The 17202-nt window shown below is 33.6% G+C and overlaps 2 protein-coding genes across 3 annotated transcripts in view; one reads left to right on the top strand and one right to left on the bottom strand.

Annotated features, from left to right (window-relative positions):
* lin (protein lines homolog) overlaps positions 1-956 on the bottom strand; it is a 4610-nt gene extending 3654 nt beyond the window's left edge. Inside the window, exon 1 of the mRNA XM_085954466.1 lies at positions 110-956. The gene's annotated coding sequence lies outside the window, so the exon portion shown is untranslated. The remainder of the gene's footprint in view (positions 1-109) is intronic.
* A 156-nt stretch (positions 957-1112) lies between these two features.
* Positions 1113-17202, top strand: part of gek (serine/threonine-protein kinase gek) — a 106228-nt gene continuing 90138 nt past the window's right edge. The window contains exons 1-11 of one of the 2 annotated variants that reach the window (XM_085953666.1): positions 1113-1485; positions 8625-9213; positions 9872-9933; positions 10697-10814; positions 12658-12824; positions 14819-14923; positions 15067-15215; positions 15763-15913; positions 16371-16425; positions 16798-16928; positions 17064-17150. In XM_085953666.1, coding sequence (XP_085809792.1) covers positions 9150-9213; positions 9872-9933; positions 10697-10814; positions 12658-12824; positions 14819-14923; positions 15067-15215; positions 15763-15913; positions 16371-16425; positions 16798-16928; positions 17064-17150 — 1089 coding nt within the window. In that variant the 5' untranslated portion in view covers positions 1113-1485; positions 8625-9149. The remainder of the gene's footprint in view (positions 1486-8624; positions 9214-9871; positions 9934-10696; positions 10815-12657; positions 12825-14818; positions 14924-15066; positions 15216-15762; positions 15914-16370; positions 16426-16797; positions 16929-17063; positions 17151-17202) is intronic. The other variant, XM_085953667.1, reaches the window with a different exon arrangement.

Genomic DNA, 17202 nt, shown 5'->3' on the forward strand with positions numbered 1-17202 from the left:
ACAATATATGAACCGTTTACATTCCCCGGCCGATTAATCTGAACATCCAGGAAGTTATAAGAGTATTAATAAGTTGAAATAATCAATTATCGTAGCAAAGAATACTCACTTTCGAAAATATTTTGACGATTCGGAAAATGTTGTGGTGCTTTTCGGAAAATTAGCATTCGTATCGTATAAAACAACCCTAAACCATCAGTAAAATTGTTGCATGATTATAACACTTATTTTTCACTAAAAATATATTGGAATTCACAAGGAAGTGTAAAAACTAATCACAATAAACAAAGTTTTTAAAAGTTTTTAAGTTTCACTGACGACGACTCCATCATTGCGTACAATATGACGCTATGATCAAACACACAACTTAATTTGTCTCATTATTTGATTTAAAAAAATATTTTTAAAGTTGAGCACATGATAAATATTAAAAATCGATTTAATTTTTAATATTAATGAATCAAGTGATACATAAAAACTAACGTTTAAATAATTATGAGTTTAATTTTGACGATAGAGTAAAAATGGTATGCCATATTTGAACACTGTTGCCATTTTTAAACACACTATTCTGTGTTTTCTCGCGTATCTGCGCATTTCATTATCAGAAAACTAAGCTTAAATGATATATTGCGATGTTAAGTTTAAATGAAACACATACCAAAACTATTTAATAAACTATTTCAATTCAATCAACGGCAATTCTTTTTATGCGTAACACGGTAACTGAAATTCCACTAAAGTCGGTAGCGAATATAAACAAGTAGCACTGAGAATATTATGCGTTTTTACATACTACTAGACAGTAGAATGATTTTATTCAATCGCACTCCTTGATTACTAGAAATATATATTTTTATCCGATATTACCTACTTTGTAAAGAATTTATTTCTAAATAGGTATGCACCTAAATTTATTTTAATTTTTATAAGGTGTAATGTATGACAAGTTATTGTTGAAATGGAACAGAAAGAGAAAGAGACGGGGATAATTAAATTTTTGACGTAGAATGTTGACAACAACGCATAATCAGATGCAGATACACACAGCACACATATTGACATGAATGAAGAGGTGTGGCTACAAAAGTTTGGCAAAATGGTCGATTTTTGTAGTTGCACAATCGTCCACCAGAGAATGTAACAACAAAAACATAACCTAAAACTAGTTGCTTATTCCGATTGGGCAACAAAATCTCGGATTGTAGTATTTTTTACAAATTGTGCGTGCAACAGCCTTGAATAATGTCGACCCATTCTTACTATTTATAACAATAATAAATGCGATCATCGAATATATGATTTTGTTCTTTCCTGCTGTTCTAAATTGTCAGCCATGGTGAAAAAAGGAAAATGGTTTCGTCTGGTTTGAATCACAGAGGTTGACCTATGGCGACGAGATTTTCAGCGAGCTTAAATCGAAATTGACTGCATATTTAGATCATTTCGCCATTTGATATGTGCGAATGCAATATAAAATGAATGGTACGTACTTCTTTATTATTAAAGACATGTTACGGTGTCTATTACTCACCGATCGATTTGCATAATATCGGCTGTATTGTGTAAAAATATAGGTTAAGACCAGAAAGAGGTAATAATTAAATGGAAAATTGACTTTTCCTGTGCATTCATCGATTGTCTACCGTCTCACTATATTTTCGCACCCTTATTCGGTCCATGTCGATGACTTATGGGAAAATATCGCTTGAAATTTTCTGCTCGATACGATATCCTATTCGGTATGAAGTGTTTTACAAAAGTCATTTGTTTTGAAATATCTCACGTTTATCGGGCACGGAGTAGATTAATCTAATAATAAACGTGTAAATATTTATCTTCAATATAATATTATATTTTCACTTTTATTACAACCTCACGCTTCAAAATACTTTCATTACAAATGACATTTTACCTACCTATCATTAAATTTCATTGTTTTAAATCTTTGTTGACATTAAATTTTGATAGTACCAAAACTATTTTTACTACGATTACTACATTACTACTGATATTACTCACATATTCTGTTGGTATAAATAATTAAGATAAAAGATTAAGTTATTATATTTCTTGACAGTATTCATTACTTGACCTACCTGCCTATTACTTACCTTAAAAATCACTAGTGATTTGCTAATAAATTCCCAATTCGGTATATATACCTATAATAATAAACAATTCAATGTTTTTTTTATACTTCTGTCAATTGGGTAAGTAGCTATTATAGTACCATTGGCCAAATTTTACCTACTTATTTTTTTGATTATTACTTATTGGCATATTGGCATGACCATTTATCATTTTTTTTGGCGGAAACAGTTTATCCCATGTAGAAAATTATATTAAATACCTTTTTCTGTCGGCGCAGATGCTCTTCGATCCAATAATTGTTAATTTAAAGTTTGATATGTTCATACATTTCGATGCATTATCACACACTAAGAATAAATTAGGTTAGATTAGGTTGGGTTAGGTTTGGTCTAATAAGAAAGTATTATAAAAGGTCATGCGGTCATCTGCGGCACTATTATCATTTTTTTATCAAATGATCAACCAGAAGCCTTGGCTTAAAAATCGCTGTTTGAAAAAAAGAAGATAAAATAATTCGTATAAATATACTTATAAAATAATAAGTGTCAGTTGGTAGGATATCGTCGGTATAGTGGCAAAAGGCGTTAAGTCAAAAAACCTTGTTTTGAGATAATCGTCTTTTTCTAAATTCAAGAAATTGAAACCTCTCTATTTAAATAGTTTAAACATTTTTACCTAAACTTGCTACTTTATGATATTCGGTAATCATTTTTGAATTCGATTAGGGTATTATCATGTCTTTTTTATAGTAATAATAATTAGTTTTTTGAGTTTAATTACAAAAGGTTGAATTAACGTTTTTTGCCACAACGATTTTTGAGTTAATAGAATAGTCAAACATAAAATGTTGTAGTTGAGTAGTAATACATTGGACTCTAATAATAATAGAAACTGGCCAAATTAAAATAAAATTAAAATTAAAACAGAATAATATTAGGTAGGTGGATACTATTAGATAATAATGATTAGGTAGGTATAGAAGTAATTTGATATTTATGTATGTATGATTAGTAATAATATTGTTTCAAATTATGATACTTTACATCTTTATTAAATTATTAAACATAAATTTGTGTAGCTAAGTACTAGGTAAAAATAATAAAAAAGAATACATTTTTATTTAATTTATTTATCAGAACATTGGATTAGAGGTGGATAAACGGTATGGGGATGATGATTACACAAAAATAATTTATGAAAACAATTGAAATTAACAATTACCCTATAAAATTAATTAAGAAAACTTAAAATATAATTAAGAGATCATTTCTGCTTCATCATACCAACCTCCAAGGGTTCGAGAACAGTATTTAATTTATTTATTAGAAACATCGGATAACAGGTGGATAAACGGTATGGAGATTTAAGAAAGAAATTTGGCAAATACTTTCTTTTAATTCATTTTGATATAAAAGTGGTATGATTTTGAGTCCTTGCGCAGTTTGCCGTCAGCAATTCGTACCCTTTGGGTTTTTGGAGCAGCACTGTCTGCATTCCTTAAAATAAAATCCCCTTTGCGCTTGAAGCTCTTTCTTCGTCTTCTTTGGCCATATCCGCCCCTTAATTGGAGCATATGGACACCACACGGCGCCTCCAAGAATCCTTGTCGCTCGCCAGTCTTTTTGCTCCGTTCCAGGTCAAACCAGCATCCCGTAGCTCCGCCGTAAACACTCTATAGATAGTATTTAGCGGCCTTCCAGGACGCCGGAGTCCGGTCGGCTTGAAGAACAGGCAAGCCAAGTTGTCTTCTGGCATCCGCAGCACGTGGCCGAGCCAGGTCCAACGTCGCCTCTTCACTCTCAGCGTGATGAGAAGTTGTTTGGTGCATTCTCTTACCTCCTCGATCCTAAAGTCATACCACCGCACACCCAGTATTCATCGCAAACATCTATTTTCGAAGCTCAGTTTACGGTTGCTCTGAGTCCTCGTAAGGTGCCATGATTCGCTACCGTAAAGCAGCACCGTCAGAATGCAAGCGTCAAATAGGCGGCATTTGGTTTTGACCGAGTACAATCGTGAGTCCCAGACATTTCGCATCGAGTTGAATGGTGCTCCAGCCATTCCCATTCGGATAGCGAGCTCTTTCTGTAAAATGCTATCTCCCGTGATGTGTACCCCCAGGTACTTGAAGCTGTCGACGCTCTCGATGTTTTGTCATTATTAATTATTTGTAATTATTAAGACTGGGTGGATGGTAAAACCAGATTAACAATCGCACGTGGGGAGACCATGACCAGATGAAGTAGAAAATACTGACATTGTATCCGACTGGCGATTCAAGACAAACAAGAGGAGATGAGCCCACTCCGGGTTTAGTGATTAAACTATCAAGTTTTCAGTTTCCAATTTCATTCCCATTTAACTCATTATTTTGCTGCCGTTGTCACCGCAAGTATTATGTTCATCAGCGCATGATTATCAGCATATTCTCCAAGTCAACTTCATCATTTATCGATCCGTCTTCTGCAATCAAATGCATAATGTTAGCATTATAAAGATGAAAGTAAATCAAGGGTAAAGTACCTAAACACTTTTTCATCTACAACTTATATTATACTACTAAAACCTTCCTGAGGCTATAATATAATTTGTAAGTACCTAATGAACGAGCTAAAAAACTTAACTATTGTCCTACAAACCTGTTGCCATGAAAGTAGTAGGATTATTATTAATATTGTCTCCATCCACATCACTTTGGTGTACATCATCTAAAATATAAATAAAACATATGCGTTAGTAAGGATGTCTTTCCGATTATATAAAAATACGCCATAGAAACGTGATATCAGTACACAAATAATCAATAATTGTAGAGCAAACTTCATTTTGAGGTTATGTTGAATTAAGTTGCTTACCTTTTACATGCTCCCTTATTTTATTCTGTTGCCCATACAGAAACATAATATTTTCCAATCATAAATTATACACAACGATAAAAACGATTTTACAATAGATTACAAGCACAATTGTAGAAAATATGAGATATATAAATACGCGCGAAACTTCAACATTCAGAACCAACTGTCAAATGGTTGCAAGCTGTGTGTGGCATAGACAATAAGTCAATATAAATAACGGACAAGTGACTAGAAGCTTGAAGCCAAATAACGTTAAGTCATCTTATTGTTATTTGCCACTATGAAGTATGAAAGAAAGTGATTTAATACGTATTGAATTCTTTAAATTATGTCACAACTACATGGACTTTGGCGGAGCTTGTTTTTTCAGACGATAGAGCGTGTTAAACTTTATCATTCTGCATTCATAACTCAAATCAGCCAATTTTTGACTTATCGTCTTCTGCCACTATACCAACGATATGTACTGTTTTATTGAATTTCAGTTTCGTTGTACGTGCTATTAAACTTAAGCTGGTAGTTACTATGTGGGGGTAATTTTAAAGTACATAATAGGTCTACCAAACATGCAAAATATTTGCAAACATTAGCGAATATTTGGGAAATGTTTGCAACCTCCCATTCTTTTTTGATAAGACATAAATTACGAGCAACCACAAATTTTTACTAACAATTGCTAGCATTCCGACCGAAGTCGGTATTTCAAAGAAAGTTGTTGTAGAAGTGTTCGCAATCTTATAGCGCCTGTACACGTGCATGGACTTACTTGGACCAATAGTGTGTATTTTAAACTATCCTGATAATAACTGTTTACACGTAAAAGTGCTGACTGTCTCGCCAATCTCTCTAGCTAATCTCTAAGTGTAAGCGAGACACGATGTTGTCATTTTATGGTACTATTTGACAGGTCGTGAAAATTGGTTAGCCTCAAAATGAGACTGCGCGGTGTACAGTGGAACCCCAATCTACCGTTCTCGCATAAATCGTTTTCCCGCATGGATCGTTCATTTTTGAAAGTCCCGCCAAACACCCATAAGAACAATGTTAGATAATCCCGCAGTAATCGTTCCCCGATTTATCGTTCTCCTCGATCTATCGTCTAAATATTATGGTCCCAAATATTATCCTGATTGACCGTTTTTGTTGAATATTTTTCATTTTGCTTTCGTCGAATTGTTTATAATTGGAGACTATTACAGACCTTTCAGTCGCAACGCTTTGTTTGCACAGGTCGGTCGACGCTCAGGCTTGCGTCGCATCTCGTATCATGAATTTATATAAGTCGCAACTAAAATGCCCCCCATGAAGAAAATTAGAACTCGAGCTGAGAAACTGAAAATAATTCAAGACGTTGAAAAAATCCAGGAGATAAATGAGTTTTATTATTTTTTTTTTTAATATATCCCGCATTTATCGTTTTTTTTCTTGGGTCCCTTGAAAATCGTAGAATCGGGGTTTCACTGTAGTTCGTTTTTATACCGGCCGATTCACTACTATCGTTCTACTGCGCTGGCGCAGATATTGCACGGTCGAATTGTCACATGAAAATTCAGAAGCTTCTGAACTTTATTGATTCAATCTTGCAGTTTGCATGATATACATGTTTACATGTGCATTTTTTTGTTATAGCTGCGATAATACATACTGTCAGCAGTAAATCCATGCACATGTAGAGTATCCTCCAGGTAACCTTGCCATTGTACACAGTGACAAGGATTTGTTTGTATACTCAACCGTATAATTGTATTAATATAAGCCAGGCACTTGATCAGTTTACTCATGTACGCCGTATAATTGTATTAGTAAATTCTTAGCACTTGATTGGTTTACTCACATTTTAATTCAAAAATATATATTCCAAATGGCAAGGTTACGTGAGGGCTACTCTAAAATTACTGCTGTTTGAGAATATTTTTCAGTGGAGACACATCCAGTTGCGAACAGTTTCAAATGTTTATTTGGTGGATATGCTCTTTTACAGATAATTAGTATGTACAATGGCTTTCCACACATAATACTTACTTATACAGTTAAATTGATGTAAATTACTCATTAATTACCATCAGTAGACTTCCACAGAGTGGGAAGTTTCATTCATTGAACAACAACATGCATTTTTTTTTCGATGCATTGTCATAGACGGCTGCTCTAATACCAGTTATGCCATATACCTACAATTTACAACATTAATATAGCTATTTCATTTGTACATAGTTTTTACTATTTTGGTGTTATTCCAATCAAAGAATGCAAGTGAGTGGCAGATTGAGTTGAGTCAATAATAAATGAATTGTGCACTGAAAGATGAGGCAATGAGAATAGTCCAAGGAAACTTTGTTCATCATCCACTTTTACTTCAATTTTTAAATTCTGATTTTACACCGAGTAGCTTTGTGCATGCCTCAAGCAGAGGCATTCGTCTCGATGTCTACATGGATCATCAAAATTTTCACTCCTTCAAATAATACACATAAATGGATTCGCAAGTGACGAACAAAATTATTCTCAATAATACAGCGCCATCATGGAGTGTACCTAGAATCATTCCTTTATAATTTATTTGTATAATCTCTACATAAGTTATACATAATAATCCAACTATCCAATCTGATTAACTATTATTATGGACTAAAATAATTAATATTGTGAATACCATAAGACTAGCAACTCGACAAACAGCCCGAATCTTCCCGAAAAAATACGAAGTTTGCTGGAGTTTCGAACTGAAATCCAAGGATGTCGAATCTACCTGCGCTAGTACTATCATCACAAATAACAGTTATTTTGAAAGCGATTTGAGGTACGCAATTCGCAGACGACGCATGCATTGTGATGAATTCATGAAACGAACGAATAAAAGCTCGTATGTCGACAGGACTAATGAGATGATAGATGAACAATCATTTTTGGAAATTAAGATTAGTGATTGCTATATTCATAAAGAATATTTGAAAACCTTGATAATTTCATTTTTAGTCAATTAAGTACAAGAAATCTAGTAAATCTTTTCATAAACTTTTGCAAATTCTCATAGAACCTTGGTTGGGAATCACTGACTTGCACTAAGTAACATGATAACATAGTATCATGATAGCAGTTGAATTTTAATTTTTGAACTAAGGGCCAATTTTTATAATGTTAAATATTTTAAGTGAGCGGGTATTTGTGTAATAAAATTATGACAAAATGAAATAACCAAATTTGCTTTAATTAGTTATTAGTTGGTTAGTTCTTATTTTTATTATATTAGTATTTTCTATAGCCATGTTCTTTTTAACATTGCCAAATGCAAAACGCAAACAAGCCACGAGTATCAATCACAATAGTGTGGTAGTAGTGACACAGTAGTATAATTACAGTAGTAGAAGCAGTGAAATGATCACAGAAGTACACGGGTTTTGAGAAAATCACATAGATGTATTGTGACCTCACCGGTAATCAAACACTCAATGCCTTTACGCATTGAACTACTAGGGCTGCAAGGAAGTTACTAGAAAAATATTTTTATAACGACAGCCTCTTATTTTGTCTAATAGTTTTCATGAGTGAAGCGAAAAGTGTATATTTTTTTTAAGCAACGTGGAAAAAATATAATATTCATTTGATTATGAAACAATATGAATGTAGAAAAGTATTTTTCTTACTTACTTGTTTTTCCTTTTTTTATTTCAGATAACTACGAACTCAACGAACTCGAATATTTTGATGTGACCGTTATCGAAACCCACACAACCCTACTATGATAATAGTTTCAAAGCTAAAACCTGATATTCTCTTCTTCAATTCTATATACATACCCCTCCTATCCACCTACAATTAGATTGATTTTAATTACCTAAATTATTTATTTATTACTATCCTTTTTGATCTGATTAATAGTCAATATTGTTCTCTTTCCAAACACACATACAAAATGCCTTGAATCTCAATATACAACTTAATATAAGCAGTGTAAAGCCAATCATTGCACTAAGTCTATTAAACCTTAGCTAATTACTGTTAATAATCGTGATAATTGCAAAATGTATGATCTGTGGTTTTCTTAAGTAAATATTTTGTACATTTATGCGGCACACAATTACCTTGTGTGCCCACTAGTCCTTTAGTAATTTGAATAGTAGCCCCGTGGTGTCGGGGCGTGTAGGAGTCAATCGGAAGGCAGCGAGCTGGAAACTTCAACGAAATCAAGCTGATTAAATGTCTGAAGAGGAGGACTTGGCCGCCGGCAGAGCCTTGCTGGCTGTCATTGGAAATATGCCGGGTAAGACATTAATTTTCCTTCATCTTACTTTTGTGTCCTGTTGAAGTATGGCGACAAAATTGCACTGCATTTCCCCATCCTATGACGCACGTATCAGATCTTCGTACTTGAATCACTTACGAGGGTTGCCTAGACAAAAGACTTTTTTTCTGCAGCAGATACGCGCTTACCTCTACATTTCGCTGAATCATGAATTGAAACGAATCATATTTCTCATTGCAGAAAATATGTTCGCGGTATACGACTTTTCTGCATTTCATGGTAGCTATAAGTTTTCTTGATTTTTTGGTTAGTGTTAAAACCTTTGGTACTGTTCGGTTAAAGCGGATACAGCGGAAAACGCATTTTGAAAATAGCCGATAAACTGGATTATTTGTTAGGTTAACCTAACCAAACCTAACCTAACCCAACCTAACCTAACCCAAACTAACTGTGGGACCCAAACGTACTGATTGCGGAATTAGCAATTTCAAAATAGTAGTATTTATAACATTTTCACAACATTGTGTTGATATTTGAGATTTTACTTCTAATTTGCATCATGAAAAATTCCAATCCATCATTATGCTATGTTCGATCATAGCATTCATTGTCAATGGTAATCACCCACCCACTCGCACATCATCCAACAGATTGTAATCTTTCATATTTTTTTTAGGAGTATCTGGTTCACGACGCTTAAAACAACTGGAGGGACTATTCCTCGGAGGCCCGGTACAGGTAATTTTTATAAATTACACGTGGAAATAGATTAAGTATCTTGTCAATACTATGATTGGGCTTCATCGATTTTCTGGATAACTAACCTATTTATGATATCAGATAAAATCCATTATTAATGTTTTCACCAATTATACTAATGTATACAATTATTTATTGATGAATGAGTATTCCTGAGAACATTTCATTTACTTGGTTTGTTTGCTGATTTTTAAATGATCAAATATTGATATTGAAGATATCCTGCAAAATGTAGCCTAAATATTTGAAAGTGAAGTTGTAAACTCGTGGGTTAACATTTAAATTAACTACAATCACCTATTCATCTGTAGCAAACTTCAGACTATTTACTGTATCGCCTGCATCTGTCAAAAACTGCAAGCATTCCAACATGCCAAACAGATTCACTCAAAATCGATTCCATCGATTATTAAATGTGCAGCTATGCAGATAGCCTGTTAAATACACCAAAATATATTTATTTAGAATAATATGTAGATGCACAACTTCAAGTACTAATCGCCAAACATAAAGATGGCGCATATAAACAATGTCGCCATGTTGTTTCAATATTCAAACTATCAAAATACCTATTAATTTTCTATGACCACCAACCAATTAAAAATATTCCAAAAATGCCATCGAGTGTCCAAGCTCTGATGGAATTTTATTTTTTTATTACATAGCAACATTGTTGATTTTAACGATTTACTTTGTATGATTATTGACAGAATAATAATGTAACAAATAATGTTTATTTCAGGGAAGGGGACACAGTTTCAGTGTAGAGACGTTGATCGATGTACTTCTAGTGCTGTACGATGAATGCTGCAATTCTAGCCTTCGGAGAGAGAAAACCGTTTCCGACTTTATAGACTTTGGTGAGAAACATTATTGGCTACTCATCTAATTCCTATTGTTTTTGTTATGTATACTCTGTCATGATAGATAATCCAAGGATTCGTTAATTCATTAGTCATAAAACACAAAATATGTTTGAATGTTGACTTCATTGATTGAGAAATTCTCATTTTATAGTTGGTATTTTTTGTAACTCCTGGGCATCTGTCTGTTATAATCATATGTGTGTAAAGCTGTTCAATATAAACCTTTACTTTTCGAGTATAAGCATACAGTTTTTGTAACTATTTTACTGTTATAATATGTCATGCAATTCAAACGGAAATATGCGACGTAAAGATAGTGAGTGACCTACCGCTATGTTGCCTGAAATAGCCAACCAAAAACAGTCACAATAGTAGATTGTCATAATAAATTTCATGGAACTTTTTTTTTAACACTACTGGTCTGTTGATACTTGGTACCAATTTTCGTAGTGAAACAATCAAAGAAGCACCCAGACTTGGGAATATCACATTTATAATATTGTGACCTCACCGAGTTGAACCCTGAACCCTTGGTTCCCTTACGCACTGGATTATGACGGTCGCCAAAATGAATGCCAATGAATAATTGAAAAAGTTTTGTAGATAGTAATTTTTATAATAAACTTAATAGGCATAAAAATAGACAATAACTTGCATTTCATCGATATTTAAACCAAAACTTTTGTTAAAATTTCATTTGATATGGATTTTCAAAACCCTCTGAATATTTGATAAACAAATGAAAAATTTTTAGTTACTCCACTGAAATATCTTTCTATATTTCACATAAATCAATTTGTTTTATTCAGAAAATATTTGCCACATAAAAGCTGGCCTTGAAAAGTAGATGTGATTGACTATTCAATTCTCACGATATATCGTCGATTAAAACTGACTAGTAAATTATCTACTATACCACTAACTACATTCTGAATTTGCTAATAATTGTCTATTGAGTGAAAATTATTTCCCATGTTTAGAAATAATTTTCAACAGAATGGGAAACTCCCTGCAAATGTTTATTTTTCAATATGATTAATTGGGTTACATGTTTTACTTATCTAAAATACATATTGTGTTCTAATTTGATAATGAACATATTATTAATATGTGCCAATATTTTTCTGTTTCGAATTCATGTTGATATGACATGGCACAAGCATATGAATAAATTGATAAAGTTTTGTCTCTCATATCATGCCCATGACTAATTCCTGAATAACATAATTATTATTGTAGGAAACTAAATATATTTTTAAATGCATATCAAGAAAATTAAATAAGACGATCAAGAAGATAAAATAAGACGTATTGCCTGAGTGGGCCCTCCCAAAGCTGCAGGTGCAGGTTCGAATCCCGCATACAGAAAAAATATGTGTTTTTGATCCAAAGCAATGAGATTATAGGTTGGGCGAATGGCTAGTTAACATTTCTAATAATATGAGTCTACTAATACAATGTCTACTGTGTAAAAATCTGTTGCAAATCATTAAAGAACACATCGAAAAAATAGTTCATCAGAACATCAGAAACAAATTAGAAAAAAATCCCTATAAAAAGAGTGGGACTCTAACTCACGTTTTTCACTTTCTGGGTGAGTGCTTTCACCTCTAAGCTATCTATTCGTCCATGATTCAAACATGACTCAAACCTGCATTTATCGGATTTAGGCAAATCAAAGTATTCTGAGATGTTTTCAATTTATGTATGTTCAATAAAGAATGTTACATTCAATTACAATGTCAAATCTTGAGAATTATTCTTTGAATAAAAAAAAATTGTTTGATCAATTTACGCTATCTAAGTATGACGTAACACTATTTTCTTTTATTTCCAGTCAAGCCAGTTGCACAGTCGATAAAGTCGTTGCGGCTATCTCGAGATGACTTCGAAGTAATAAAAGTTATAGGGAGGGGAGCATTTGGGGAGGTATGTGTTGTGCGGATGGCGGGAAGCGAAAAGGTCTACGCCATGAAGATTCTAAACAAATGGGAAATGTTAAAGGTCAGTCAATAACTAAACTACACTTAATTCCTCCATAAACTGAAAACTATTTTTATCGTTGATTGTTTGGATTCATTCCTTTTTTCAGTCTATAACTCCATTTTTCTTAAAGTCGTTATTCCTCACCCCTGACGGTCACGATCTCCACTGACTGAAAAAGCTCCATTACCGTATAGAGATGTGCCCTTGGCATCCTTAGCCTGGTTATTCCAGCAAGTCAAGATCCCTTAACCTTTGCCTGTAACTACCAGCCTTCAAATTTTCAACTCTTGGCAATATGGCTAAAAATACTGAGTATGCATCTTAGAATACCACCCAAGAGCTTATCTTGGGTGTGTGTTTGGCCGTCTATGGAACTCAGAGTGTCTTCCTCCAGCACCACATCTCAAAAACATTCAGTCATTTTCTGTCCTTTGCCTTCATTGTTATCACACTGTAAAGATGTTTAAAGAAAGCTAGCAATCATACTAAACGTCATGTAGTGTGACTAGTTTTGTTTTTGCTTTTCCAATTTCTCTCTTAGCTGGCTCGCACATCAAAACTCGTTTCGTCTGCAACGTGTCGAATACGTCAATGTGACGTCATCGTTATTCACACACATTGCCAAATGGAGCCCTGCAGATTGGTCGAATGCGACTTTTTAGTTTGAAAAAACATCTAATGCTGCTATCAATAAATCACATGCGTCTCGCCTACGAATTGGTCATCCCTATACTGGCTCACCAGTTGCCGCATCCAAATATATATATACGTTTCGAGAGGTTACTCGCCACTGTCACTAGGTAGATGTGCGCCGTCTTCATATGCAACATCGAAATGACGTTCCTAGAAGATTTGATTTATGGCTGTGCGGCAGATGAGGCGAGTTTAGATGTGAGAGCCGGCTTAGATATGACAGCTTTTACCATCCCTATATGTTAAATGAGTTGTACAAAATTTCCATTTTCAATTACATATAAGCCTAGATCAGGGGTAGGCAGTTTGTCCAGTGAGAAGAGCCAAATTGTCAAGGAAACAGGATAACAAAGGTACCAGAGAGCCGCATATATTTAATATACATAATTATGTATATGGATACGGATTTTTAAGGGGAAAAAGTTCAAGATTTTTTATTAAAAAAATTAATTAGAACGGCGTCAATGCATTGCTTTTGATAGCTTTACTATATCTTGCAAATAGCTACTTATTTTTAATTGAATACATGATTTTAAATTTGAATCCATTATTCTGCTTCTAAGTTTATTCTTTATTGTTCATAGATGAGAATGTGTGTTCGCATATATATGTAGAGCCAAAGATTGTGAGAATACCAAAAGCTAGTTTTTTTAACGCGTCATATGTTTCAGGCAAATTATTTCATATACCTATCAACTATTATTGTTTCTATTTTAGGCAGTTGTTTTATAGCCGCCCACTTGTACTGAGAAGTCAAAACTCATAAGTTATAAGGCTGTTTGAAATTAGGTGAAATTGGAGTTTATGTCTGAAGAGCCGGCTCGCGAGCCGCTTCTGCCGACCCCTGGCCTAGATGAACTAAGTCATTAATTATGTCAAAACCATTCTATGGTCATGTTTGCCATTGATGGTAGCCTGATTACTAGATTTATGTTTATCAATTTTCTGTTTTCACTCTGGAGGAGATTGACCATTTGACATAGCGGACAGAAAAAAAAATCTCCATTACATAATATATGATCGGAGAAGTCTTAGAAAAACAGGGTCATTCGATTGCCCTTTATTATTGACCTCATTCTATTTAAATGGCGTAATGGTATACATTTTTATAATTTATTCAATATTGTGAATAGTTTATAAATGATATCGCCGGTCTATTTTGTATACCCCATGTATTCCATTTTTATCAAATATCTACCTCTGTATAAAATTCTTGCACCCATAACAGTTATTTTGGATTTACAAGATTAACAAGATAGAATGACGATATTTTGGTACCAATAGCGGTAATAAACACTTGACAGTATGTTTTTTTTTAGAGAGCCGAAACAGCATGCTTTCAAGAGGAAAGAGATGTTCTCGTGTTTGGAGATAGACGATGGATAACCAACCTTCATTATGCATTTCAAGATGACAGTAATTTAGTAAGTTGTTTTGGCTTTTAATCCTTTCTGTGCCGCAATAATTAGTTAATTAATGTAATTAATGTATAATTAGGGCGCGGTTAAACTAAAATGTTAAAGTAAATTTTGTGTAGATGTTTTTGAATTTTGACTCTCATTTTCAGTACCTTGTAATGGATTATTATTGCGGCGGAGACCTGCTGACTCTTCTTTCGAAATTTGAAGATCGCCTGCCAGAAGACATGGCTCGGTTTTATATTGCCGAAATGATCCTCGCCATTCACAGCATACATGAATTAAGATATGTACACAGGTCAGATCTCTATATCTTATTATCTCTCTAAAAAAATGCTTCCTTAAAATATATGCGTTCAAGATTTAGATGTGACATAAAGAATCATTCAATACAATCAAAAAATACTAAGATTTTGGACTACATAAGAGGGTACATTATGAAATTTTGGTATTACAACACTTTATGGTAATTCTGGAATATTTTTAGTATTGGGATCACAGAAAAAAAATATTGTACGTTAGCGCATGAAAATATGCCACCATCTTACCTTCTATATTATTAATCATTGACATTTCATAGGTATGTAATGATTTTTTTCAGTGTTGGTTCATCTAAATATATTACATTTATGTTGCCTATCTACATTATTACTACAATAATTCACGCTGTCTGGCCATTGAAAATTTATAGCAGTATATTAATATTATTCTATGGGTATGACTACCTTTGGATTTTGGTTATTAGAATGTTTTGTTTCGGTATATGTTAACGCCTGCCTATGCAACTGTTTTCTCAACTTTTTACCTTCAAAACAAATTTTGATGTCTTATTTTTTTTATTACAGGGACATAAAACCTGACAATGTTTTGTTAGATGCAAACGGTCACATTCGGTTAGCTGACTTTGGCTCCTGCCTTCGATTAGGGGAGGATGGATCAGTTCAGTCTAATGTCGCAGTCGGCACACCAGATTACATCTCGCCGGAAATACTGCGGGTAAATATAATGATATGGCACACGTCTTTATATGTATATATTATATTGTTAATCCAAACCCAGATATAACTACGTACATTGCTATCTATTAATTGACAGTGTCTGTTATGCGATTTAGAAAATTGTCTAGTGCAAGATATAATTTATGTTAGGATATGAAATTAAAATTACATTCATCTGGAAGTGAATAATATTTACCATATTGTTAGTGGTTGACGTGACAGATCCTGCTATCCTTTGATATTGAAAATAATATTTCATAATATACAATTTCATTAAACCCTACTTAATAGGTTTAACAGATGGCTAATTATTTCTCATAAAACAACTGTTATTCTTAACGAGGCAACCAAGATCCACACTGGATTGTAGAGCCAGTGATAAATAAGTGGATCCTCGAAAGCAATTCACACTTATCATAAATGCATGGATTGCTTATCTAATTTTTTTATTGCAGGCCATGGAAGACGGTCAAGGAAAATATGGTCCCGAATGTGATTGGTGGTCATTGGGTGAGTTGTGATTCTCATATAATATGTAATATATTAAATAATGGTATTTTAAAACATTTCATTTTAAATGCCACGGAGTACGTAGTGGCAGTGTCTGAAGCCATGGATCACGTGTCCAGAATTAAATCACATGTTTTTTGAATGCTCATTTGAACCAGAGCAAAAAAACTAATAGGTTAGGCAAATGACTTGCAACCATAACTCAAAAAAAGTCTTAATATAGTCTCAACTTTGTGGAGGACTATGCTCTCCGCTCAGGAATCAAAATGATAATCACCTTTTTACCAATTTAAAAAAATATAATTGATAAAAAAACACAGTATTAAACCAAGGCTATTGTGTTTTTATTTAAACTTATTGTTCATTTTTCAGGCGTTTGCATGTACGAAATGTTGTATGGGGAAACACCGTTCTATGCAGAATCTTTGGTGGAAACTTACGGAAAAATAATGAACCATCGGCATAGTTTTGACTTTCCGCCCAACGATAGTATATCAATGGAAGTGAGTATACTTTATTCAATTATATTCATCTTGCCATATGTGATTTTGTAACTTCATTAATTAAAAGGTCAGCAGCGAATGGGTTTTAAGTGAGGTAAGAATTGATAATTTTATATTACAATGTCCATTTTTCAGGTATCGGAAGAAGCCAAAGACCTTATTCGAGGCTTAATATGCAGTGCAGATACGCGATTAGGGCGTAACGGGCTGTTGGATTTTCAGGTATGTGGCATTTTCATAAATATAGCTTCCTCTCGTGTCATGTAGTAAAAAT

The sequence above is a fragment of the Rhyacophila brunnea genome, unplaced genomic scaffold (genome assembly GCF_057557595.1).
Source record: "Rhyacophila brunnea isolate RB1 unplaced genomic scaffold, BYU_Rbru_1.0 scaffold_4, whole genome shotgun sequence".
Classification (NCBI taxonomy): domain Eukaryota; kingdom Metazoa; phylum Arthropoda; class Insecta; order Trichoptera; family Rhyacophilidae; genus Rhyacophila; species Rhyacophila brunnea.